We start from the raw sequence: 25,546 nt of genomic DNA on the forward strand, positions 1-25,546 counted from the left end.
TGCCCACCACCTCCTCTCACCTTTGGTAGCATGATCTGAGTCAGTTGAATTCAGAGGAGGTATGGAGGATAATCTAGAGAATTGGGTCTGCTACAGAATATTAGATGTCATGTATTTGTTTCTCATTTCTCACCAAAAGTGGCTAATATTAGCAGATACTACCCTGCACTTAATTCAGGAGAAATAAAGAGTCACAGAATTATGAGTGTTGGTTCCCCAGAGAAATAAAATTGCCTTCAACTCCTTCCCTGCAATGTGTGCTAGAATGCCATTCTGGAATCTTTTAGCCTTTCCTTTCATAAGTGTTTAGTAAGGCTAGGTTGCTTCTTTTTTTTTTTTTCCTGATTCTAAAAATTTTCCTCTGTTACACATTCTGTGCTACTTTCTCCTCATTTTGTTGTGCTTTTTCACTCACCTGCTGCCTTTCATGTTGAAAGTGAAGCCAGAAGGCCACTCTGGATTTCTCCCACATGCCTTATCTATGGGTTAGCAGAAGTAGCAGCACAGAGTCAGGGGTACGTGTATTCTTCTTCCAGCTCTGCCACCGAATCTTCTGTGGGGGCAGAATTGGTCACTCAGCCTCACTGGGTGTTAGTATCTTCTTCTTCTTCTTTTTTTTTTTTTTAAAGTTTTACATTGTTTATTTGAGAGAGACAGAGACAGTGTGAATGGATGAGGGGCAGAGAGAGGGAGAGAGAGAGAATCCCAAGCAGGCTCTATGCCACCAGTGCAGAGCCCAATGCAGGGCTTGAACTCAGGAAACCATGAGTCATGACCTGAGCCGAAACCAAGAGTCAGTTGCTTAACCGACTGAGGCACCCCAATATCATCTTCTGAAAATGAGGACAGCCATCCATCTCTTACCTCCCCCAAGGATCTGGTGAGGATTAAAGGTGACGTTGAATGAAGAAGCATGAAAGACATAAAGTACACTGTAGGTGGGTGTGACCAAATCCCTTCCAGTTAAGGAGATGCACATTTCATCCCCCTCCAAGGAGCTTGTAGTTCCCTGCAGATAGGACTGTCTCGTTCATCCTGGCATCTCCCTCCTCAGGGCTCTGCAGCTCTGGGCACGTGGGAGATGCCTAGGAATAGTTGTCAAATCGAGTTTGCATTTTAATGTTGCTGTTGTTCATTCTGTCCAGGAAGGTATTCTTGAATGTTTAAAATTTTCAAAGTCAGTCAAGACGGAGACTAAGGGATGGGAAATCAGAGAGAAAAACTGAGAGAAAGGAGGCACCTGGGTGGCTCAGTCAGTTGAGCATCTGGCTCTTGGTTTCTGCTTAGGTCATGATCTCACAATTTGAGTTTGAGCCCCACATCAGGCTCCATGCTGACGGTGCAGACCCTGCTTGGGATTCTCTCTTTTCCTCTCTTTCTGCTTCTTCCCTTCTCCCTGTCTCTCTCTCAAAATAAATAAATAAACTTTTTTAAAAAAAGAAAATCTGAGAGAAAGAGGTGTTTTCATTAAGCGTCCACATACTTCTCAAACAGCTCCTGCTAGGCGGCCTTAACGTGTCATTTGCACAATTCCAAGGTATCTGCAGGTTCCAGGGCTGTAGTGCTTTTAACCACATGCTTGTGTGACTGCTTTGTCTTCTGTGCACAGGAGAGGGAGGGACTTCTAGGCTGGCACTCCAGTGCCTGTCAAAGGCCTGACCTTGTTTGTATAATGTATAGCAACTTTGGTTTTCCTAAACTGTCTTAGTGATCCACTGATTCTGGAAAGATACTCTGTCCAGTTGTTTGAGGAATTTTACAGACCATGGAATGGCATTAATAAAGGAGCCTGCAACAACATCCATAGGTTACAACCCGCTCCATCAGACTCTGGGTACCGTCTGAGTGACAAGTGGCCAAGAATGAAACAGTCACTCATTTTCTTAACTTAAAGGGAATATTTTAAAAGTGTGAGATCAGATGAAATGACTTACTTACCTAAAAATTTCCTTCCCAAAGGAGTTTATGGAGGGAACGTAGCTACTGTCTTTCTGATTCCTCACCTCCTTTATTCATTCACTAACAAGAATTGAGACCTGGGGTGTGCTGGACACGGAGTAAATGTGAGTGTTGGAGGATCCAGACGTTACCTGAGTCAGGGGAGCTGGCCTTAAATCTCCAGTGGAGAGGTCTCCAAAAGTCCCACCAAGTCCCCCATGAGAGGAAGAGTTAGCCACTGTCCATCTGCCGTATCCAGAGGGAGACTGGGCCAGGCTCCCCCTGCCCCAGCACGTCAGTCTGCGTGCGTTTCCCTGGAGGTCAGAAGTGAAAGCGAGAAGTGGAGAGCTGGTAGTGGGAAAGTACAGGAGGCCTCCTAAATAGGCTTCCAGGCTCAGGACAGGCTAGATTAGGACAGGAAGGAAATGTCTTATTCTGGACCGAACCACAACTTTAATATATTGGACTGGACATTTTTGATTGAAGAGTTGTTCTTATAACTAAAGGTCCCTGAAGACATTGGTCCCTGCCCAAAACTACACGCAGGGTGGGGAAGGATGGTCTACAGAGCAGTTTAATATGATCAGTGACAAGCAGTACTGCTGCTTGATGATTTCATCATTGTTTACGGTACAGGAAGTGTAAGTCACCTCTGCAGAGCAGTTTCACGGAGTATATCAAAGTGACACAGCTGTTAAGTTTCAGTCCTCTTACATTCATTGTTTGAGGGGCAAAGAGAGAACATTTAGCTGATGATGAAGAACTCTTCAGCTTATATTTCAGTTTATATGCTTTGTAGCAACTTATTGAGATATTACGTTCTCCACATAAAGGGCACTAAACCTATGAGTGTGGCTCAGTGACTTTTTACCTTTGTACACACCTTGTAGCACTACCATTCTGAGCACCAAGAGCCCCCTCCCAGTCCATGCCCCTCTTCCTGGGCATTGCCAAATCTTCTGTTAGTTTTAGTATTGTTCTTCTTGATACTAGGTACTTTTTTCTGGACTAAGGGTAAAACCTTTAATCTGCCAATTACACTGATTTCCCCCAGTTTGCTCCTTTCCTTCTTATTTTCCCTTTTTTTTTTTTTTAAGTAAGCTTCATGCCCAGCATGGAGCCCAATGTGAACTCACAGCCCTGAGATCAAGACCTGAGCTGAGGTCAAGAGTTGGATGCTTAACCGACTGTGCCACCCAGGGGGCCCCTCTTTTACTTTTAACAATGTGTATCATACTTTTTACATACGTACTCGCTCCCCCCCCCCCGCCCCGACCCCCCCATAAGAGGGCTTTATATATACTTTATCATGTAAAAATACTCACATACACAGATACTATGAATCCTTTTGTTAAAATATATGTTCTGTAACACTTCCTGAACACACTTAACAAATAAATGTAGTTTGGGCTGTAAGACAAGAATTAGCAGCTCTCACTCCTCCACTTTGTAGTCACTCATAGCAGCTGAGGTGAAACTGTTATGCCTCCAAATATCCTAGGAGGAGCTGAGCCCGGGGCCGGTGTGTCCATGGAGCATGGATGCCGGAGCAGAGGGGCCTTCAGAAGCCTGCTGGAGAAGCAGGGGGGATGGTGAGGAGCACGGGCTTCAGGGTCAAAGTTATCTGGATTGAAATCCCCGCCCTACCGTTCATTAGCTATGTGGCCCAGCTAACTATTCAGCTCCTCCAGGCCTCCATTTCTCCTTCCGCGTAAGTGAGCATGGTATCACCTATTTCTTCTGGTGATTGTGAGGATCATGTGAGGTAATACCTGTTAGAGCATCTGTTATATATGCATGCTCAGAACGTTACAAATGGCTGCTTCCTGGCAGAGCCCTGGGAGGGTCTAAACCCAGGCAAAGGTTGTTACCCCTATTTGACCAGTGAAGCAATTAAGTCACAGAGAGGTTTGATCAGTGCTGCCCAGGTGACCTTCTTATAATGATGGACACATTCTGTGTCTGTAGTGCCAACCACAGTAGTTTGGAGCCACATGAGGCTAACTGAGCCTTGAAATGCAGCCAGGGTGGCTGAAAAATTGCAGTTTTAACATTTAATTTAATTTAATTTAACTTAATATAACTTAATATAAGTAAAACACGTGATTAATGGCTATGGTATAATTGCACAGTTCTGGACCGCTCAGAAGTACAGCAGCAAGCCAGACCCAGCTCTCTAATTCCTTCCTCTCTCCTGCAGTGCCCCATTCCTCCAAAACAGGAACCTGTGGATCATCCCCACTTGGCCCCAGCAGTAGGCCTGCCAAAGAGGGGCACATCTCCATTGGGTTTACGTAGACAAAGCAAAACCTTTGTGTAACATTGGTGTTGGGGCTATAAATATCAAAGAAGGTGATGGCTCCTTCCCAGTAAGGGAATGTACCAATGAGCATACTTGCATTTGGGTTTCAAGCCTGCAGCTTCAGGTCAGTGGTCCGGTGGAAACATGCCCTGTGGACCAACTGAGGTGGGAAAGTGATTGCTGCTGGCATGGCAGGGACTTCGTGTGTTCAAAGACCTCAGGGATCAGGGTGTCCTAAAATGAGAGTTTATGTAGTTCGTCTCTTCTGTTAGTTATTCTGACAGATGACAGGGGCCCCTTTTTAAATTTTTAATTTTTTTGGCATTGCTTAGTAAGACACTAAATCTAGCATCAAATTAGAGCACTAAGTTCAGATTTACTCTTTATTCCAAATCTGAAACTGAGGTTGGGCCAAGGATGAGCATAGTGCAGACTTTCCATGTGGGCGGGAGAATGAAACGTGTAAGAAAGAGCCAGCTACTAAATAGGCAGCTCCTGTCACCCCAGCTGATAGCACTGAGCCTGCTTCCAGCCCCATCCTGCCCTCGGGCTCAGCTCCTCACTGTTGTCCATTCCTGCTCCTGCCAGTCCCATGGGGGACTTCCCCTTCCACACTTGAGGCTCAGTCTCTGCTCTTGAGCTGTGGACCTTCTTTTCCACTTACAAGGCCATCTTCAGAGGACAGATGTCTGATCTCTAAGCTCTGTGCTGGAGAAAGAACGCTTCCTGGGCTGCGCCACCCTCTGCATTACATGGGTGCTTCCTGTCCTCATGCTCCTGAAGATGCCCAGGACTTTACAAGAGCCCTTGCCTAGATCCTTACCATAGCTTGATCAGATTTCCCAATGTCCGCTCCCAGGGAAGATGTGTCGCTGGTGCTGAGCTAGGACAACACAAGCCGTTGCATTCCATAGAAATGATTTTTGAGCCAGCCTGAGGTCTGAGGCTTAGTTATGGTGCATGGTCTTTTATAGGCAACTTGAAACCATAACCCCTGACTGAGAAGACTGTTTCCTCTACGAGGGTGAATTCTGAATGACACGACTCCCAATGTTTTAACTATTTAACAAATACTGTATTGCCTACTATTGGGTCAGGCTCTCCTCTAAGCAGTTATTTTCAAATAGTAAGTCATTTACCGTTCACCTCAACCTTTTAAGGGAGGCAAGGTAGATATTGTTATTATCCCAGCTTTACAGATGGGGAAATTGAAGCCTAGGGAGATGAGATAATTTGCCTGTGATGACACAGATAGCAGGTGGCAGAGTGGGGGTGCACGACCAGGCTGCTGGCTGCCCAGCACATCCTCTAGCCCCTGATCTCACAGGCCAACTTTTGGGGTGCAGACAGCTTGAAATGCAAAACGTACATAGCCATTCCTGACTCAAAACAGTGGGAATATCATATGCTAATACTGACCATGCTTTTTCTATTTCTAAATCGTTCCTTGGAAAAGTTACTTTTGTCCCAGAGTCTATTCTGTAAAGGATTTGTATGGTTTTATGGGGCAGAGGGCTGCCTCCGTGCTGACAACCAAAACAGCACCTCTTGCGTGGAGATGGTGATTTATACGCTCCTGTGCCAGCTTCCCCATTGCTGGCCGTGGCTGAAACTAGAGCTAGTGCTATCTGTGGTTAAGGGTCAGGAGACCACAGGCTTCCCACCTAACCATGGATTAGATGCTGCCCCCCTGCCCAGCAGCCCCAAAGTACAGTGAGGCTCCTGCGGCCTGTCTCCTGCCAGTGGGTGCTGATGGGGGTGCCTGGAATAAAAAGAGAAAATTTAGTTGCTATGTGAGAAGCTGGCAGCTATGAACTATTTCTGTTTAAATTTTTTTTTTTTAATCTTTATTTATTTTTGAGAGAGAGAGAGACAGAGTGTGAGTGAGAGAGGGGCAGAGAGAGAGAGGGAGACACAGAATGTGAAGCAGGCTCCAGGCTCTGATCTGTCAGCACAGAGCCTGACATGGGGCTGGAACCCACAAACTGTGAGATCATGACCTGAGCCGAAGTTGGACGCTTAACCGACTGAGCCACCCAGACACCCTGAACTATTTGTTTAAATGACAAATTCGTTGTCTCCTGCTTCAACCTTGCAAATAGCTTTATAAAGCCACTAAATGGGAAGATAATCAATGGACCACACACTTTTTTATGTTAGTCTCATCTTTACTAATTTGTGCTCCTTTGTGTCTAGTTATCCACACCACTGCCCCTTGACCTCTGCATATCCAAGCTAAGAAATCCCAAACGTCCACCAGGTACAAACCAGTGTTTGTTCACAAACTCATATTTCCCATGAAGGCAGCCAAAGTGAAACAGAGAATGCTCTAATTAGGCCAGCCACTTAAGTTCCCTTTGGCTCCTCCTGTTTTCCGGGCACGTAGGCTGGTACTTATTTTCATCACTGTAGTTTCCAATCCTGCCCGTATTGTTTTATCAAAATGTGTCCTTCTCCCTCATAACAAACTGTCTTGGCATCACATTTCACTTTAGTTGCTGGGTCAGGAAGGACTCAGGTGAGGAGAGAAACCTGGAAACCTGAATTCTCGTCTAGATTCCCATGCCAGCTTGCTGTCTTCCTCATTCATAAAACTGGCAAAATGATCTTTAAAGGGTTATTATGCACAAATGAATTATTTGTCAGAGTGCCCTAGAAAATATAACATGTAAGAAACTATGATCTGATAACTATGGTTTTTCTTTTTTCTTTTCTTCTTTTTTTTTAAGACCTGAAGATAGATTTTCATTTTCTGACTCTCTTTCTGTGATCCAGGCAAACAACCAAGCAAGATCCTACTTCCTTCAACTACTTACCAAAGTTTTTTTTTATCTTTTATACATCCCTGTTGTTATCCTTTAAACTCTCCTTAAGCTTTCTACTATACTTGTCTTAAAAACAGAAAAGAAAAGAAAACTTGGTGAGAAATTAACAACAGGATTTATTTAAGTCTGTGTGAAATAGAATTAAGAGGTTAATAAACCACTGTCTTAGGGGCATCTGGTTGGCTCAGTTGGTTAAGCATCTGACTTTGTTTGGCTCAGGTCATGATCTCGTGGTCCGTGGGTTCGAGGCCTGGGTTGGGCTCTGTGCTGACAGCTCAGAGCCTGGAGCCTGCTTGGTATTCTTTGTCTCCCTCTCTCTCTGCCCTTCCCCCGCTCACGCTCTGTCTCTGTCAAAAATAAATAATCAGTTAAAAAAAAAGAAACCACTGTCTTAAATGGAACCTATTTTCTGTTCCCATTAGTTGCTAAGACAGAAATTTAGCTTTCTCTGTAAATCCAGTGGGATTCTTTAACCTTCCGTGGATGGGTTTCATGGGCAGAAAACACGGAGGAACACTGTCTGGGACTTTACGTACATCAACAGCTTCTTACTGCCCTCCCAGTTTGCATTCTACATGGATAGAATCACTCGTGGTCCTAGGAGGCATTTCTGGAGACCGTGGCACACAGGACTGAGCTCTCGGTTCCTTTTCTGGACCAGCGCCCCTTCATCATTTTAGGACTCTATCCCCCAGGATTCCGAGGAGCCAGTGTGGCAGTAGGGCATCAACTGGTTTGTTCAGGCCTGAAGGTGTTGCCTCCATGTTGCCCTTTGTGCTTCCTCTTCTGCCCAGTCTGCTCCCAGATGCCAACCACCTGTATCTCCTGATCTTTTTGCGTAGTTTCTTCCTGGCTGGATGTCAAAGGCTCTGCTTCTGCTACATTCCTGACTCTGGGTCTGTCTTCTCTATGGGGAAAGGGATGAGGTACAGCTTGCCTACCAGCTTTCTTTATCGGTCTTTTCCCCTCTTATGGGTCAGAGGGCACGGAGAACAAAGTATAACTTACAGACCACTCTCTACTAAGACTTATTCTTGACTTAAAGTCAATGATAATTTTGTTGACATGTGGCATTAATTAACAATGGAAGTTTAAAAATCAAGATTAAAAGCAGGCCTTTCCAAACTTTTTTTTCCCCTCTAATTTTTGTCATTGTCTTGGAAGGTACAGTCTATCAATTAACCACCTATCTAGAAAAATTCTCTTTCTTCTGATAAATGCTTTTTAAACTGACTGATTGTCTTTGGAGAGGTAAAGCTAGAAGCCTGGGAGTTACGTGATTTCAAGGTTGTGGGCAGTATTTAAAATTCTTATGAGCACAGCTGTTCAGGTCTAGAGGCTGCATTTTAGCAAGCTATTCAGATGAGGAATCATTTGTTAGAAAATGGCCAAATAAATTATTTTTTGCATGATTTCCTCATTCTCACTCAGTCTGTGTCATTCATTGCCATTTGCCTCTTCCCAGTTATTTTTGTCCCGACAAATCTTCCACATTTTGCACTGTGCCTTCCTCTAGTAGCCTCCCACCTCACATCTGCTAAAATAATTTCCCCAAACGCCAGTTTAAGAAGAATTAGGTAACATATTACCACATGTCTCAAAGTCAAGTATCTTCCCTAGAACTTTTGTCCACTCATTCAACAAACATTTGGGCCCCCACCAGGAGCACCTGGGCCTACCAAATTTGGGGCTTACTTACTATCTGGGTTTTACCACGTTTTCCTGGTGCATAAGCTCCTACATGATGGTCAGTTACACATTCCTATATATTCTGTTCCTCCTTGGAGATTCTAAAACCTTATGAGTAAGTGTTGAACAGGTATTGGAAAGTTTGGAATTACTATGGCATTGCTTTGGAAGATTTTATTCCAAACTTAATGCTCTTCCTTGTGTGTTTTTGAGTAGGTTATTCCTTTTGTATGGCAAACAAAGAGGCTTTTAAAATATTTTTGTAGTTAGTTGATGGGAAATGCTGGAAAACCCTGCCTTTCACTTTTCCAGTGCGAAACTGTGATTCACAGTCAAGGTTGCCCAGAGGTAGCAAGAAGGCAGGCAGACCAAGGGTGGTGTCAGGTAGACGAGGCCAAACAGGTACTGTGCAGGGTCTCCTGTGCCAGCTTTTAGCCAGCACAATCTCCCCTGGGATCACGTTTCAATATTTAAATTCTGAATGAAGTTCCCACTCCCCTTAAAAGAACTGAAAACCACACTGGTTTAGAGGCTTGTTATCTCTAGTTCATTAAAATGAGGAATCCAGAAAAGCATATCCTCAGCCTATCAAAGTTGATTTGCATAGATCTTGGGAAGATCACTCAGCATCTTTGCCTCAGTTTCCCAGTTGACCAGATGGCCCAGATCTAACCTAAATGTACACTACAATGTAAATTAAATTCTTCATCTTCTCTAGTAAAAGAAGACAGAAACAGCATGCTTTTCATTTTCTTGAAAATCATTGTCAAATCGCAGGCTTTTATTTTTGAGCCTAACACATCCTAAGCCCCTTCTTTATGAGCCCATTTCCCCAGGTTTTAAAATTTTTTGTGTGGTTTTACTCCATTGTGCAGCATTGCCACTTTCCTTTTAAAAACTCTGGCCACTGTTAGGAATACACTGTACTGATTATAGTAAGAAAATTACTCTCATAATTCTCTTTATTGTCAAACTGTGTTTATCAAATCAGATTTTCTTGATGTCCTAGAGTTCCCATGGCCATACATTGTGTATTAGTAATTATTACCCTGGTCTCCTGAAAGAATGAACGTAATTGCCAACATACCTAAGCTGTGAGCAGGGGATTTTGTTTCAGCGTGCTGGGGAATCTGATTTATTGTGTCTTGTATTATTTTTCTGTTATATGATCCAGTCTTATTAATACAAACCTGAGTTTCAAGATCTCTATCTCAAATGGTTGCTAGTATAGGTGGGAAATAGTTCCAGACTCAGTAGGGCAACCACCTGTTGGATGTGTCTTTTCAGTCCAAGCCACCAGCACTAATTCACTGATAGCCATGTGTTTTTGGACAGTCTGTGGTGTGCAGTTAAAAACTCAGGTTTCAGCTAACACTGCCTAGGGTCGAGTCCTGAGTCTGCCACTTGCTACTGGTGTGACTTTGGGCAAAATAACTTAGCTTCTCTGTACCTTGACTTCCTTGTATGTAAAATGGGAATAGTAATGATTGTAATTGTGTTGCTATCAAGGGTTAAATTGGATCATAAAGTGATTAAAATGTCATCTAGCGTGTGGCATACTCTCACAAAGTCTTAGTTATGATAATGACCTGAGGAATTGCTCAGTAACCAAAGGGAAATGCTGACTTCCTAGTCATTGATGAATGTGTTTGAGCGGAGTCAGTGAGATATTGGTAAAATACCCTCATCTCCCAACAGCTTAACCACTTGAGGAAGATTCTGACATCATTTGTTGGTAACCTTTTGTCCCTAAGCATTTGCTGTATTTCCTGATACTCTGCTTGAGCTATCACCTCTTTTCAGGGGTTCTCGGGAGCTACATTTCCAGACCTCGAACCACTCCTCAGACTCAGAGGGGCTTCCCCCTCCCCCCGGACCCCCGGGTTTCTGGGATTAATGTTTCCTTCTTCTGTCCGTCACCCAGCCTGCTGTTCTTTGCTCTACCTTTCCCCCACCGCGAGTGTAGACTGAAATGTAAAAGTCTCCTATTTTCTGGGCTCTCCACCTGTGGAAGCAGGGTCGTTTCTGTTTTCTGATTTTCCGTCTCTTCATCTCTCCTTCAAAAATTGGGAAACAAAAACCAACCTACATGAGCTGTTGCTGTGGTAGCTGCGGTGACTGCCTCAGGTCCTCCTGGGTGCCGCAGGGTTCCCTGATCCAGGGCATGAGATAACCGACAGCAGGCAGCTTCTCCCTGCAGGGAGGGCCCTGCTCCCCCAGAGCCAGGCTGGCCAGGTCGCAGCACAAAGGCGGTGGTGAGGTAGCCAGACGACCCTGGCGCGCCATCTTGTGGGCGCCCTTGATTGCTGCCTCTGAGAAGCAGACCGTGTTCTCCCTCCCACCTAGTTAGTATTCTCATTTCCTATTTCCAGGGCCTGGGGAAATGTGACAAAAAATTAGATTCCAGATAATTTTAAAATGGCTGTTAGGCAGACTTATTATGAATAATCCACCTCTGGATTTAATTAGGGCAAGTGCCTTTTAGCTGCTCCAGATTTCTCTTGAAGTAGTAGCTGCTGTTTTTAACAGGGACTTTTGAGTGGCCAATTCTGCATTTTACGTGCATCGTTAAAAAAGAAAACTTTACATTCTAGGTAGTACATCAGAGAATTCAGATAGTTTTTTAGTTAGTTTTTGAGGAGTTGTTGTTTGAGTGAATTAAAAAAAAAGTGGCAAAGTGTTGCTACTGAAAGTGTAATCAGCATCACCCAGGAGCTCATTAGAAAAGTAGAATGTTCCAGACCTACTGCATTAGAATCTGTGGTGATTTGTGGGCATATTGACAGATAGAAGCACAGGTGTAAGCGCGGGTTACCAGAGTCAGATGGAAGACTTGTGTTTTTGTCTGCACGCTGGCACCTCCTTACATGTCTCCTGTCAGCCATATGATCACATCCCTTCAGCCTCAGTGGCCCGTGTATGACACAAGATTATAGGTTTCTGCCTTGTCTGCTCCTGGGTCAGCTGAGGGAGAAATGAAATTATGCATAGCAGTTCAGTTCGAACATGGTAAAAACCTGTGCAAATGTCAGGGGAAACTGTGAGTGAGAATTTTTCCATTTTGTACTCAGCCATCATTAGTTAACCTGTTTTACATCAGCTACATCATCAGCAGAACAAATATTCACCTATAACCTTCATCATGCTCCGAATAGTGTCTGGGCAAATTCCACCAAGTTTTCAGAGCTCTCTCTCAGGCTAGTCTTCCTAGAGCTCAGAATAATAAAATTACATTTTATTTTCCTTAACAAGACCTTTCATACAACTTGCCTTCCTCGGGTCTCAGAACTGTTTCCCCTGTTGAGCCCAGGGTGGGGCACAGTAGGTACCCGCTGGTTGATGAAATTGCTAATTAGCCCTTAGCAAGGTCCAAACACTGGCCTGATGTCCTTCACACTAATCCATTTATGATAATCAGATTATGTGCATCATTAGAGACTGACATAGCTACAGGAGGACTCCCATCATCTCACTGATGAATATCAAATATTCATTAAGGAAACAGACTCCTGATGGCTGAGAAATCTTTTGGTAGTGTGCAGGGATTGAAGTAAGTGAGGTCATTAACTGTTTACAAACATTCCCTTCACCTTGAAACAGGAGAGGAGGTAGGACAAAGAAAACATAGTAGCAAGATACTACTCTCTTCTCCTAGCATACATGTTAAAACAAAAACCAATAGCCAAGAAGCTGTTGGACAATAAGTAGAGGAAATTTTAGGAAGACATACCAGCTAAAGGCCTAAGAATGGTAAGAGACAATAACCTCTGTGTTGCCTGAGGCCCCAGTGGTTCCTGTTCTGAAGAAATGGTACTGATTGTGAAGCATTAAAAACAAAATATTGAGACAAATTTGTTACATAGTCCTCCACCAAACTGAGGCACAAAAATATTCCACTCAAATTAGGGCAGACTATTGCATTGTCTACAGTTTGTGAAATTATGGACATTTTTGCCCTGAATTTACTAAATATAGGTAAAGCGTGCTGTTTTTCTTTTTACTGGATTCATTCCAATTAGCAATGTTTTCTCTAATTATTTAAAAGAATTCAGAATGTCAGTGCTTCAAAATTACTTTCCTGAAAGTTAAAATGTAGTTCTAGCGAGTAACTTTATATAGGAGGGAAAATACACATTCACTTCTGCTCATGGGAATATAGTCCGTCAGAGTCACGTCCTTGAAAGCAGGACTTAGAAGGTGTACAGTTCACCTCCGATAACCTGACAGTCGCAGTGTGCTTCCTGCAGGTGTATTTTAAGATAGCACTAGGGGCGCCTGGGTGGCTCAGTCAGTTAAGCGTCCAACTTCGGCTCAGGTCATGGTTTCATGGTCCGCGAGTTCGAGCCCTGCTGACAGCTCTGTGCCGACAGCTCAGAGCCTGGAGCCTGCTTTGGATTCTGTGTCTCCCTCTCTCCCCCGCCCCTCCCCCACTCATGCTTTGACTCTCTCTTTCTCTCTCTCAAAAATGAATAAATGTTAAAGAAAAAATTTTTTAAAAGAATGCAAGAATTTTTAAAAAGTGCAAGTGGAGTGCCTGGCTGGCTCAGCCAGTTAAGCATCGACTTCCGCTCAGGTCATGATTTCATAGTTTGTGGGTTCGAGCCCCGTTTCAGGCTGTCTGCTGTCAGCACAGAGGCTGCTTTGGATCCTCTGCCTCCCTCTCTCTCTGCGCCTCCCGTGCTCATGCTCTCCCTCTCTCAAAAATAAACATTAAAAAAATTAAAAAGGGCAAGAAACACATCTTTACCTTATTACTTCTTTCTTTAACTCTTTACCTTGAAAATTTTCAAATCGAGAGAAAAATGCCAGGATAAAACAAACACTAATACACATCTACAGTCACTAATAATAGTTAACATGTTTACCACATTTGTGTTCTCTCTCTCTCTCTGTCTGTCTCTCTCCCTCCCTCCTTCCTCCCTGTCTTTGCAAAACAGGAGCCTGCTCTTAGCCTCAGTGAACTGATCAAATTTAGGGCAATCTAACATTGATGATGTTCTCAACCAGGACAAAGTCCTGACTTGACTTTTGCCAGTTGTCCCAGTGATGCCCTTTAGAGCATTTCCCCCTCGATCCCAGGGTTATATGCTGCATGTAGCCATGGTCCGTTTGGTGTCCTTTAAAGTAAAACAGTTCCAGTTCTTATTTGTCTTTCATATTACGTTAACATTTTTGAAGAGCACAGTGTGCCTCACAATGCCCACGTGAGATTCTGCATCTTTGGAAAAAATAATAACTGATGATTTTCACAGAGCATTACATTAGTAGGTACATGATGTTGGTTTGTTCCATTACTAGTGATGGTAATTCTGATCACTTTGTCTGTCTCTCTTCGTAATAAATCATTTCTGGCAGGGGTATGTGGGTACTTGGACATTATTAATTCTCTTTCCCAGTTAATTTCAGCATCCATTCAGCTGCCTGATCCATTATTACTGCTTTGGACAAAATGGTGATTTTTATAAAGCTCTTTTGTTTCTTTGCACTTGCTAATTGGAATTCTACTCTGAAGAAAAGTTCCTCTTCCACCCTCTCTATGTATTTACCTACTTAGGTCTCTGTGAGCATCACTGGTTGTTGTGATTCAGTTGTTTATTATTTATCACTATCATTATTCATTCTGATGCTCACGTGTTCTACCTTTTGCCCAGTGGGCTCCCTTCAGTTTCACTCCTGGGTTTGTTTGGTGCAGCCCCATTGGTTTGTGAGTGTCCTTTATTTAACCCTTGGCACATCTGTACTGAAGTTCTTAATTCAAGTCACTGCCCAAATGACAGATTTTATTCTTGCAACCAATCTTTTTTTTTTTTTTTTTTTTTTTTTTTTTTTTGTGAGCCATTGCTCTGCCCCAGTTACCGATCTTACACACAGTCCAGTGGGAAAACAGATGATTATTTCGGCCTGTACAGTGCAGTAGGTAATGCTAGGGGGAACCTTGAGAGCATCGAAACAAAGCCCTTTGCCCCACTAGATTGGCAAAGGAAGGCTCCTGGGAGAAAGTATATCACCTCCTAGACATGGAAGGTGAATAGATGTAAACATGGGGAGGAGGTGCTGTGTGGTCCAGGCTAAGGGAAGCACCTATCTCTTTGAGGAATTTCCAGCCCCTGGGGAGCCTGTCAGAAATACTAACAATAGGACCCCATCCCAAACCAATTAACTCAGGATCTCTGGTGGGGAGAGCAGTCCTAGGGTCCATACTTTTTAATTTCCTATATATCACTTCAAGAGAATTTATCATGAGAAATGGTGCCATGTGTCCTGGAGCTAAAACATCCACAACTAAACTTTTAAAAGATCCATTTTATTTTATAGGATTTTGAGCTCAACAACGAACTAAAAATGAATGTCCTAAATTTGCTAGAAGAAGTTTTGCGAGACCCAGACCTTCTTCCCCAAGAAAGGAAAGCCACGGCGAATATTCTGAGGTGAGTGCAGTTTTCAGGTGCCTCCTGATTACGTTGGTTGGTTTGTGCTGTGTTCCAGAAAATAAGATCCTATCGAATCAGAAAGATGTATCTGAGACTCCTGGGGGCAGCAGGGGTTCTGCTGTCACTGGCAAGGTACTACGTATCGTCTCTTTTCTGGGGGCAGATTGGCGCACGCTGCCTCAGGAACACTGGGACTGGGCGACGTGACTTGTGTGGGGCCCAGGAGTGCAGCTGCTCCTGTTTGTGTGGGCAGAGCGTGGTTTGCTGCAGGACCAAAAGCGGAGAAGAGGATGCCTTGAGGATCCTCTCCTGTGACTCCAGCAGGCATTGCAGAGAGATGATGTTTTCCTGCCGTCGGTTCTAGTTGTTTGCTGTAAGCTCATGTTGATGAGCTGGTGGTGGCATTTCGGTGAGAGTCTTGTGCTCCTGGCTTGTGGATGTGCCACCAGATAGTAGTTGTGTATTTTCTTCAGCTCGTGTCGCAAGTCCTAGACCAGCTTTACTGACTTCTTCTCAGGTTGGGATTCCCACATCATACAGGTTGTATAACTTCGGACGTCTGCGTGATAAAAGCTTGAACTTTGGGTTTCCCACAAGAGACTGTTTGTGTCTGTCATTACACCCAGCCTCCAAAGAGGTCACAGACTTTCTTACAGCTTCTTGAACTGGTGGGTGGAATTCTTTTCTAGTACGCTCTATAGCAGGAGGACAGCCATCAGGGGTTTCGTGCAGACATTTCGGTTATAGCTTTCCTGACTCATGGCTATATCGTCTGTCCCTGCTTGGGGGTGGGAAGCCCAGCATCTATCTGCTAGAGCCTAGTACCCCTTTATCATTTTGACTTCTAGTTCTGTCTTCATTTACAGTCTCTGGAAAGAGGCCTTTCTTTCTTCTAACCTTGAATATATTGTTTCCTTGTTATCCAGCTTTCTGAGAGGAGTCCATGTTAGTTCAGTCTACTATGTTTTTGGAAGTCCCTCTCTAACGCAGCAATGCCAGATTTTGGTCTGCAGCCTTTTAGCAATTGGCTCATAAGTCATTCTTACTACCATTAGCTCAAGATCCCGTCACCAGACACTCCTTTGGTCTAGGGGCTCTTGTGGGTGGAATGTGTCTGCTCTACAGCAGGTATGTTGAAGTTCTAACCCTGAGTACCACAAAATGTGATTTGGAAATAGGGCCAATGCAGATGTAATTAATTAAGAGGAAGTCCTACTGGAATAGGGTGGGCCCCTAATCCAATGTGACTGGTGTCCTCATAAGAAGATGACCATGTGAAGACAGAGCAAGACACAGAGAGAATGCCGTGTGAAGATGATGCAAAGGTGAGAGTGAGGCAGGCAGCTGCAAGGCCAGAAATGCCGATTACTGGCAAACCACTAAAAGTTAGAACGAGGCGGGTGCCTGGGTGGCTCAGTCGTTTGAGCATCTGACTTTGGCTCAGGTCATGATCTCACCATTCATGAGTTTGAGCCCTGTGTCAGCTCCGGGCTGTCAGCGCAAAGCCTACTTCATCTCCTCTGGCCCCCTCTCTTGCTGCCTCTCCCCCCTTGTGCGCGCTCTCTCTCTCTGTCTCTCTCTCTCTCTCTCTCTCTCTCTCTCTCAAAAACGGTAAGTAAACATTAAAAAAAAGAAGAAGTCTAGAAAGAGGCAAGAGAGGATTCCTCTACAGGATTCAGAGGGAACGTGGCTCTGCCGACACATTGGTCTTGGGCTTCTGGCCTGCAGAACTCTAAGGCAATGAATTTCTATTGTTTTAATATGCCCAGTTTGTGGTACTTTATCAGAGCAACTCTAGGAATCTGTTAAAGGCCCTCTTCACTTTTTCCATGCTATGAAAACACCTAAAGAAGCTTAGGGGCTCTGTTACTATGTTTATTTTCAGATTTAAATTGTAAATACATTTTCAGATAAAGCCTGGTTTCAGTGAATGTGTGGTTATATCTGTGAATGATTACTATTCCTTTCTTCTTTATGTACACAGGTTATTACGCTCTTTGTATTTAAAACACTAACATTTTGAAACCACTTTCTGGAAGTTTGTGCCCCAGGGACATTTGACTGGACAGCTGGCAGGGAAATGAGGTGTTCAGACAGGATTGGTGAATGTGCAAACCCATGTTGCCCATTCTCTCACAACATCCACACCAGACATTACTAATCAATCCTGAGGGCTTTCTGCCTGCACCAAGGGGTGAGCTTAGAACTCCACTGACCAGCACGCCATTAATTGGAGTTGGCATTTAAGATGAATCCTGTTTACCATCCCAAGTCTTTATTATTCATCAGGCTTAAGATATGCAAATTCTTTTTGTTAAATAAATGGCCTGAGAATTAGAGGTGTGAAATCAATAAGAAATAGAAATGTTAGTAGATGGTACAGCCTGGGAGCATGACACGGAGCAGAGTCTGATTCTTATTTTCACAGGGTTCATGGGTATAGTCTTGGTTCAGCCACTTAAAGCTGTCCAGTTTCTTAACCAGTCTAAACCTCAGTTCCCTCAATTATAAAATGAGGCCAATAGTACCTACAATTGAATGGTTATAAAGATTACATGGTATCATATGTTTAAAGAGGTTAACACAATGCCTGAAACATAGCACTTGTATTACTGCTGCACTTATTATTATTATTATTATTACTATTATTATTAGCACCGACCGTAGCTCTTAGGAAAAATAGTTACTTCCATGAAGGAAATATGGCCCAAGTAGGAGCTGGCTAGGTCTTAGTCAAACTTGACTTTCCTTGGGCTTCATCATTTTATCTATACAAAAGAGATTATAATAACATTGAAACCCAATTTCATATTGCACAATGATGTGAATGTAATACAAAAATCATTCAAATGTACACTCCAAGTAGATGAATCATTTGATATGGGAATTATATCTCAATATAGTTGTTCCCAAAAAACCATAGTTATAACCCACTTGCTATTTTGTAAACGAGAAGAAAAAAAGAAGTAAAAAGCAAAGCAAAAAGGCAGTTCTGATGATGGGATGGCCCCAGCTGCCCACCCACAATTCTGATCCCTTGCAGAGTCTTCCCCAAATATTCCAAAAGCCCCAAGAAATGTGTGCTCAGGAACAAACCCATTTTTGTGCCTCAGCATCTTTTTAAAAAAATTTTAAATGTTTATTTTATTTTGAGAGAGAGAGAGAGGGAGGAAATCTCAAGCAGGCTTCGTTCTTTTGGCACAGAGCCCAATCTGGGGCTCGAACACACAAACCATGAAAGCATGACCTGAGCCAAAATCAAGAGTTGGACACTCAACCTACTGAGCCACCCAGACTCCCCTCTGCCTCAGCATCTTTATTCAAGTTCACTGACCCAAGACCATTTGAGGGAGAGACCTTATCAGTGCCATCACTGTCTCTGTCTAGCATGCTGCCTGACCGTCTTCTGAAGCCACCATTTCCCTATCAAAAAGCTGGCAAAGATGCCACCTGCCCCATTCCTGAGCCACATGGGCCCCAGAGCATGCCTCACTCAACCTAGAGTCTCAGGCTTTTGTGAAAATAGCTCCTTTAGTTCCTGGTACCACAATTTGTCACCGTTCCACATGTACTCACAGAGCCAAGCAGAGAATAGATATTATGCCATCCATTCTTCTTCCTTTGACCATCTTTATTCCCATGAGGCCAAGTGAAACAAAAAGCCTTTGTTTAGCCCTGAGCATATCAACTAAAGCAGATGGATACCATTGGGATCACTAGCCCATTAACTGAGCAGACAACCAGACCCCAAGTTCCAGTTGGGTCAGCTGGTTCTCTGAGACACCTTCCTAGGAAGCTAGGTGGTGCCAGAAAACTACTGATCATTGATTGAAGTTCCCCTGTCAAGTAAGTCATTCCACCGGCACTAAGCTTAAGGGTCCCTGCCCCAGCACACAAGATTGTGATTATAAGAGGAATAAATGATACATTCATTTGTTAGAGTTTCTGATAACTTACCGAATCAGATACTTATGTTTATATGTATGATACTTATATATTTATAGTTTTATTTCTTCTTTTTAATTTATTTTTGAGAAGAGTGCGAGCCGGGGAGGGGCAGAGAGAGAGGGAGAATCTCAAGCAGGCTCCACATGGTCAGCACAGAGCCTGACATGGAGCTCGAAGTCAAGAAACTGTGAGATCATGACCTGGGCCAAAATCAAGAGTTGGACGCTTAACCGACTGAGCCACCCAGGCGCCCTTATATTTATATTTTTACAATCATGTCAAAATGATTAGAGGGTGAAGTAGGAAGTAACACCTAGATATAACCATCCCTGATGGGATGCCATCATTCATGAAATCTCTTTGTGAAAGAAGCCATCATAGAGTATATGAGAAAGAAACAGAAATCAGAAGGATTATTTAGTAACCCTGAAAATTACAGAGATGTTCCTGTTAATTCATTTCTTAATTTGGAAACAAACGGAATTATTTCCAACCAAGCCATGAGATTTCAGTACTGAAAGTTTCCATGCATTTCTAAGATATGCCAGAGCAAGGGTAGCAATGGGCTCAAGAGAGCCTAGAGGGAAGTAAAGCCATGTCTAAGAAAGCAAAGGAAGGAAGAGGTGGTCTGGTAGGTCCCAGAAGGGAAGCAACAAGTGATTAAACCTCACAAAGTGAGGAGGAGCAGAGACTGGGGCAGGCAGGTCATGCCAGGAGCACAAGCCAGCCAGTCTTAGTCACAGCAGGCAGCCCAGAGAGTGTGGACCAGTCTGAGGACAGAGGGCAGTTGCTCTTAGCTCAGTTTTTAAGACTATCTGATTTCTACTGTTGAAGGAGCACTTTTCCAGTCATAGAACTTGAATAATCCCATTTCCTTTAAAATTTTTTATCTGGAGCATCCGACTTCGGCTCAGGTCGTGATCTCACAGTTTGTGGGTTCAAGCCCTGCGTCGAGCTGTATGGTGACAGCTTGCAGTCTGGAGCTTACTTTGGATTCTGTGTCTCCCTGTCTCTCTGCCCCTCCCCTAATCACGCTCTGTCTCACCAAAAATAAATAAAATGTTTAAAAACTTTTTTAAGTAAAACAATAAAATTAGATAAATAAAATTTATCTGGTATTGTTATTATAAACGCACAAATATTAAACAGATCATGCTGACTGGGAGATGTGAGAGAAACCCAGTATCCTGGAGTGGGCATCAAAGCGCTGAAGCTGTCAGGAGACTAGAAGCAAATCCATCCAGTATTGGAGCTGGACCAGAGTTTTCACATCTAAGGGAAAATATGTGAACATACCTCCCAGTGGATACAAGTTGTGGTTGCGAGAGATAAAGACATATCGCACTGTAGTTAGAGGTAGCCCAGACATGAGATATTTATATGCAATCAAGCTGTGTAACAGTGAGATGTAAACATGAAATGTATTTAAACATATATTACCTTTATACAGTAAACTGGACGCTTCCAATGATGAACCATCTCTGCCCCACACGGTCTCACAGGGATTACTTTATGAGGAAGAAACTTAATTGGCATACATAGTTTGTTGTCTTCTTTGTGAATAAAACCCTCGGCTCGACACTTTTCTATTTCTAAATACTGCTCCCCCTGTGACATTGTATGGACTTGCTGTTCTGAATCTATGTGGCAGAGAGTTTTTGGTAGACAACTAACATGTCATGAAAGGAAAAGAAACAAAGACTGGCTTCATAGGTAGTCAGCTGGAATGGGTTCAGGTCATGAAAAGGTGACCCACAAACCTCACAAAGCCCCGAGCAGCATCAATAGGCACTTGTGAGAGGAGAAAATGTTAGATAATTTAACCAGACCAGATGTATCTTGGAACATTAACATGAGATCACTGAGGAAAGGAACATTTGATAGACGCTAACTACTTTCTTGACCACTTCTTTCCAAGGAAAGAATATTACCCAGCCTCATTAAAAAATATCTTTTCCATGGGTACACATAGTTATGTGGCCACCGATCTCTCTCCAGGAACCCAGACTACCCTGGAAAGAATGACATAAGCTTTAGGAAATAGTCACTTTTATCCCGTGTGTGTAATCCTTAGGTAGGATCTAATAATCTTTGGAGAAAGACTTGTGTTTGCTTATTTTTTCCTCACCTCAATCTGCCTTTTATCGTATTATGAATATTTCTTTTTGATTGCAAATGATATGGCTCATTGCTAAGAAGAGGACCACCACTCCTAGAATCTAGAAGGAATCTTCTCCTTGGTAAACAGTCCTTTGCTCCTCTGCTAAACAGCCAAGAGCTTTTGTAAGAGGAAAAGAGAGGAAAGAGAGTGGACATTTCTGGATGTGTGTTCTACGCTGGAGCCTTGGAAGAGGTGTCTTTATAAGTCTGCCTAAGATAAGCAAGAGCAACAGGACAGCACAGCTGACCAAACCCTGGTCAAGTTAGTCAGTTCCCTTGAGCTTTGGTTTCCTTATCTGCAAAATGGACGTCATAATGCTTACCTCAAAGGGATCTCATATGACACAAGAGAGAGTGTTTGTCAGATGGTTAACGCACGGCTGGCATGTAGCGTGTATATGGTACCCTATCTCTGTTGCTTTTGTATTTTTGAGGGTTGTAGTTCTGTTTTCATCAATTCGGAACACAACAGAACATCACATCATTATTTATTTTAGTTTTTAAGTTTATTTATTTATTTTGAGAGACAGAGAGAGCGAAAGAGAGTGCAAGCATGTGCAAGCAGGGGAGGGGCAGAGAGGGAGAGGGATAATCTCAAGCAGGCTCCACACGGTCAGCACAGAGCCTGACATGGAGCTCGAAGTCATGAAACTTGAGATCATGACCTGAGCCAAGATCAAGAGTCAGACGCTTAAGCAACTGAGCTACTGAGGTGCCCCCATTATTTCTTTTAAAACTACCTTCCTACAGCAGACAGGCTACATGGTTTGGGACTGTTTAAATATTTCAGTATTTTTAATATGTGATTGTGTCTTCATTTTGGAAGGCTTAAAATGCTTGGCCCAGATGGTAAGTTATGTAATCAGTATAATTCTCCTGGACTCTGAACTTCTGTTGGACATGAAATGTCACTCCCACTCTGAAACCCGCACCCACTTCAGGATTCATTAACTTATGTATTTATTCAGTCATTCATCACTGAAAAAAAATACTGAGAGCTGAATAACTCTGTGTGTGGGGATATAGCACCAAATGCATCTGGGGAAAGTCCATCTGGGAATCAAGGGAAAAGAGTTTACCTGTAGGCTTCTGCTTTGCACTGTTCAAATTCTTGCCAACCAGGAATTTCTCTGAGCTTCTGTCTACATGTGCACGGGGAGGGGGTCCTCTGCCTCTTCTGCCTCAGCATCAGCACGGAAGGGCCAGGGTGGGAGCTAGAGGAGTGTGGATGAGTCACTCAGGCCCGTTGGAATCTCTGACTGATGGGATCGCAGGATACTTGAACTCACAGTCTGGATCCTCTCGGTAGTGCAGAGCACACCAGCTCACGCTCGGGTTCACCTTGATTATGGATTTTTTTTTAACATTTTTTTTTTTTTTATTTTTGAGACAGAGAGAGGGACAGAGCATGAACGGGGAGGGTCAGAGAGAGAGGGAGACACAGAATCTGAAACAGGCTCCAGGCTCTGAGCTGTCAGCACAGAGCCCGACGCGGGGCTCGAACTCACAGACCGTGAGATCGTGACCTGAGCCGAAGTCGGACGCTCAACCGACTGAGCCACCCAGGCGCCCTGATTATGGATGTTTTATTTACAACCTTGTGTGTAACAAGTTGGCTCCTCGATATAAGCCAGCTCTCTCTATGATCTTCCTGTGCCTCTAACGTGTGTGTTTTTCTGTTTCCTTGACTTCCTGTCTCCAGCTTATGTCTCTGCAGGCTCCAGCTGGCAGCACAGCCTCATGGACCCAAACCCCTCAGCTTCCCACCCAGGGAGAACCAAGTGCATGTTGTCATTTTGTTCCTGGCATGTTTCTTTCCATGGATGATACTTTGATTTCATTTTTTAGGGCCCTTTCACAAGATGATCAAGATGACATCCACCTAAAATTAGAGGATATAATTCAACTGGTAAGTCCAGCCATGGTCTTATTCAGCATGATTATTTTCAGACTGCTTCTCAGAGGCAAACAACTTGCCCATAACTGATACCTGGATGCTCAACCGTAGTTCTACCAATGAAGCACTGTGAGATGAACTAAATTCGACTTGGGGTTTAGCTGTTGGTCCATGATATTAATGTTGGCTAATGTTTCTGAGCTTTTTGCCATTTTCTTTGTAGCCCCAATCTGTGATGACCTTTGTTCTTGAGCAGCTGCCTTGAGCTGCTGGGCACCTCGCTCTCAGTGTGTTTCATTCCCACCTTCCTCTCTTGCAGACAGACTGTCCGAAGGCTGAGTGCTTTGAGACCTTGTCAGCCATGGAGCTGGCTGAGCAGATCACCCTCCTGGACCACATCATTTTCAGAAGCATTCCCTACGAGTGAGTGTGGCCCTCACGGCTGCAGGCCCCCTCAGGCAGGACTTGTGGGCTTAGAGTCGCCATTATTCCTAAGGCAGATGTGTGTGCACAGAGGTGTGAGTCTTAATCTTACAATGGTTTGGTCCCACTTGAATGCCTTTTGGTCACAGTTTATTCTAGAAATACTGATTTGGCAACACTGAGGACTATCAAGATGTTCACTCTTGTGTTTCTCTATGTTCTGTAGTTCCCGTGGAATGTGAATTTCTTCGTATTCTCACATCCTCGCATTATAGAAACCTCAATTTGGCTGTAACAGTGGTTCTCAAACTTCATGGTGTCTAAAATCATTTGGGAAGCTTGTTAAAAATGTACATTCCTAGATACCTCCTTCTGAGATTTGTGATTCTAGGAGGTTTGAGGCCCAGGAAACTGCATTTTCAGTGGGAATCCCAGACAATATTGCATGATCTAAGACAATACGTTGAGAAGCACCGATGTTGGGTGAAGCTATACATTTTGCTACAACTATTCACCCACTTCCACGAGCCAACAAGTATTGCTGAGCTTTGAGACGCTGTAGCAGCGTAGATTCCCGAGACAGCTTTGCACGGGGTGCATGTGGAGCGTAGACGTGCTGCATGAGCTGCCAAGTAACGAGCATCAGTATCACTGCTGCCCTTTAATCTTCCCATGTAGCGGATGAAGAGGGCCTTTAGACCCCTTCAAGCTGTAACAATCCGTAGCTCCACAAACAAGGCCTTTGTCCGGACAAATGACAACTGTTGGCACATGTCCTCTGTGAAATAGCTAAATTGCCGGTAAAGCAGGGGCTGGGCATGAGATATGAACGGTGACCCATGTTGTATGTAGAAAAGAGGACATCGTGATGATGGAGAGTCAGGTAGGGCGATGGGTGGTCAGAGCTGCAGCTGTGTCAGAGAGGCATAAGGGGCGAGGCCAGGAGATGCCCCTGCAGACTTTTCTTTTATGCGTTTTATCTTCTTCCCCTCCCCCTCTCTCTACCCATGAACAAGCGGGGCAGGGGATGGAGGGAAGGAATGTGGCCTGTTGGCTCTACAAATGAACCCAGTGACTACTGGAGTGAAGACTTGAGTTAGAAACCACAGTGCCTCTCCCCCCCACCCCACCTCCTGACTCCTCTCTAGTGCAGTGGGGATTTGGTGGGGAGATGAACATGACCTCTGTGGAGGAAGAGAAAGAGAAAGGCTGAACACCCATGGGTGGTCTCTTCCTGGGACCCTTCCTCTCTTCTCCTCTCTGTCCCCACCCTGCTGATGGGAACATCTACCAATTATTTTTGTCTGTGGAACTGGCACACCTTTATGTCCAACAGCCTTGCAGGAACATGAAGGAACAAAAAACCCTTTGCAGGGACTCAGCCAACATTTCTGGATTAAGACTATGTCAGAGTAATTACATTTCAGGTTATTTTTTGTAATGCCTATACAAAATAATCCCTGTATGCTCCAGCTTGATTGTCCCTTGCTTGCTGTGATCTGGTGGCCTGCTCATGGGTGAAGTGAAGGAGCAGGGATGTTATTCTGAAGACAGAACTTCCACCAGGCTGAGCTCCCACCCCTGTAACTGCCTTCACTACATGAAGTGGTAACAACAGTGTTTGTTTATTCAGCCTTTACCATGTGTACCGTTCTGGGCTCTGGGGAGAACAAAGGAAAACCCTGCCCATAGAATTGACATTGTCCTGGAGAATATCAGAGCAAAGTGGAGGAAGACATGTTGTTTTTGGTTAACGTTTTTGGTGGTGATGGATTTTTTTGGACCTTCTGCTAAGGCTTAAGATTATTTATTTATTTATTTATTTATTAATGTTTATTTATTTTTGAGAGAGAGAGAGAGAGACAGAGCTTGAGTGGGGAGGAACAGAGGGAGAGGGAGACAGAATATGAAACAGGCTCCAGGCTCTGAGCTG

At 43.8% G+C, this 25,546-nt stretch overlaps 1 protein-coding gene across 3 annotated transcripts in view; it reads left to right on the plus strand.

Annotated features, from left to right (window-relative positions):
- The window catches only part of RASGRF2 (Ras protein specific guanine nucleotide releasing factor 2), a 245,682-nt gene that overhangs the window by 202,089 nt on the left and 18,047 nt on the right, over positions 1 to 25,546 (plus strand). For 2 of the 3 annotated variants that reach the window (XM_042942438.1, XM_042942446.1), the window contains exons 19-21: positions 15,070 to 15,182; positions 23,142 to 23,202; positions 23,510 to 23,613. In XM_042942438.1, the coding sequence (XP_042798372.1) occupies positions 15,070 to 15,182; positions 23,142 to 23,202; positions 23,510 to 23,613 (278 nt within the window). Of the gene's footprint in view, positions 1 to 15,069; positions 15,183 to 23,141; positions 23,203 to 23,509; positions 23,614 to 25,086; positions 25,120 to 25,546 lie in introns of those variants that run through there. The other variant, XM_042942453.1, reaches the window with a different exon arrangement.

The sequence above is a fragment of the Panthera leo genome, chromosome A1 (genome assembly GCF_018350215.1).
Source record: "Panthera leo isolate Ple1 chromosome A1, P.leo_Ple1_pat1.1, whole genome shotgun sequence".
NCBI lineage: Eukaryota > Metazoa > Chordata > Mammalia > Carnivora > Felidae > Panthera > Panthera leo.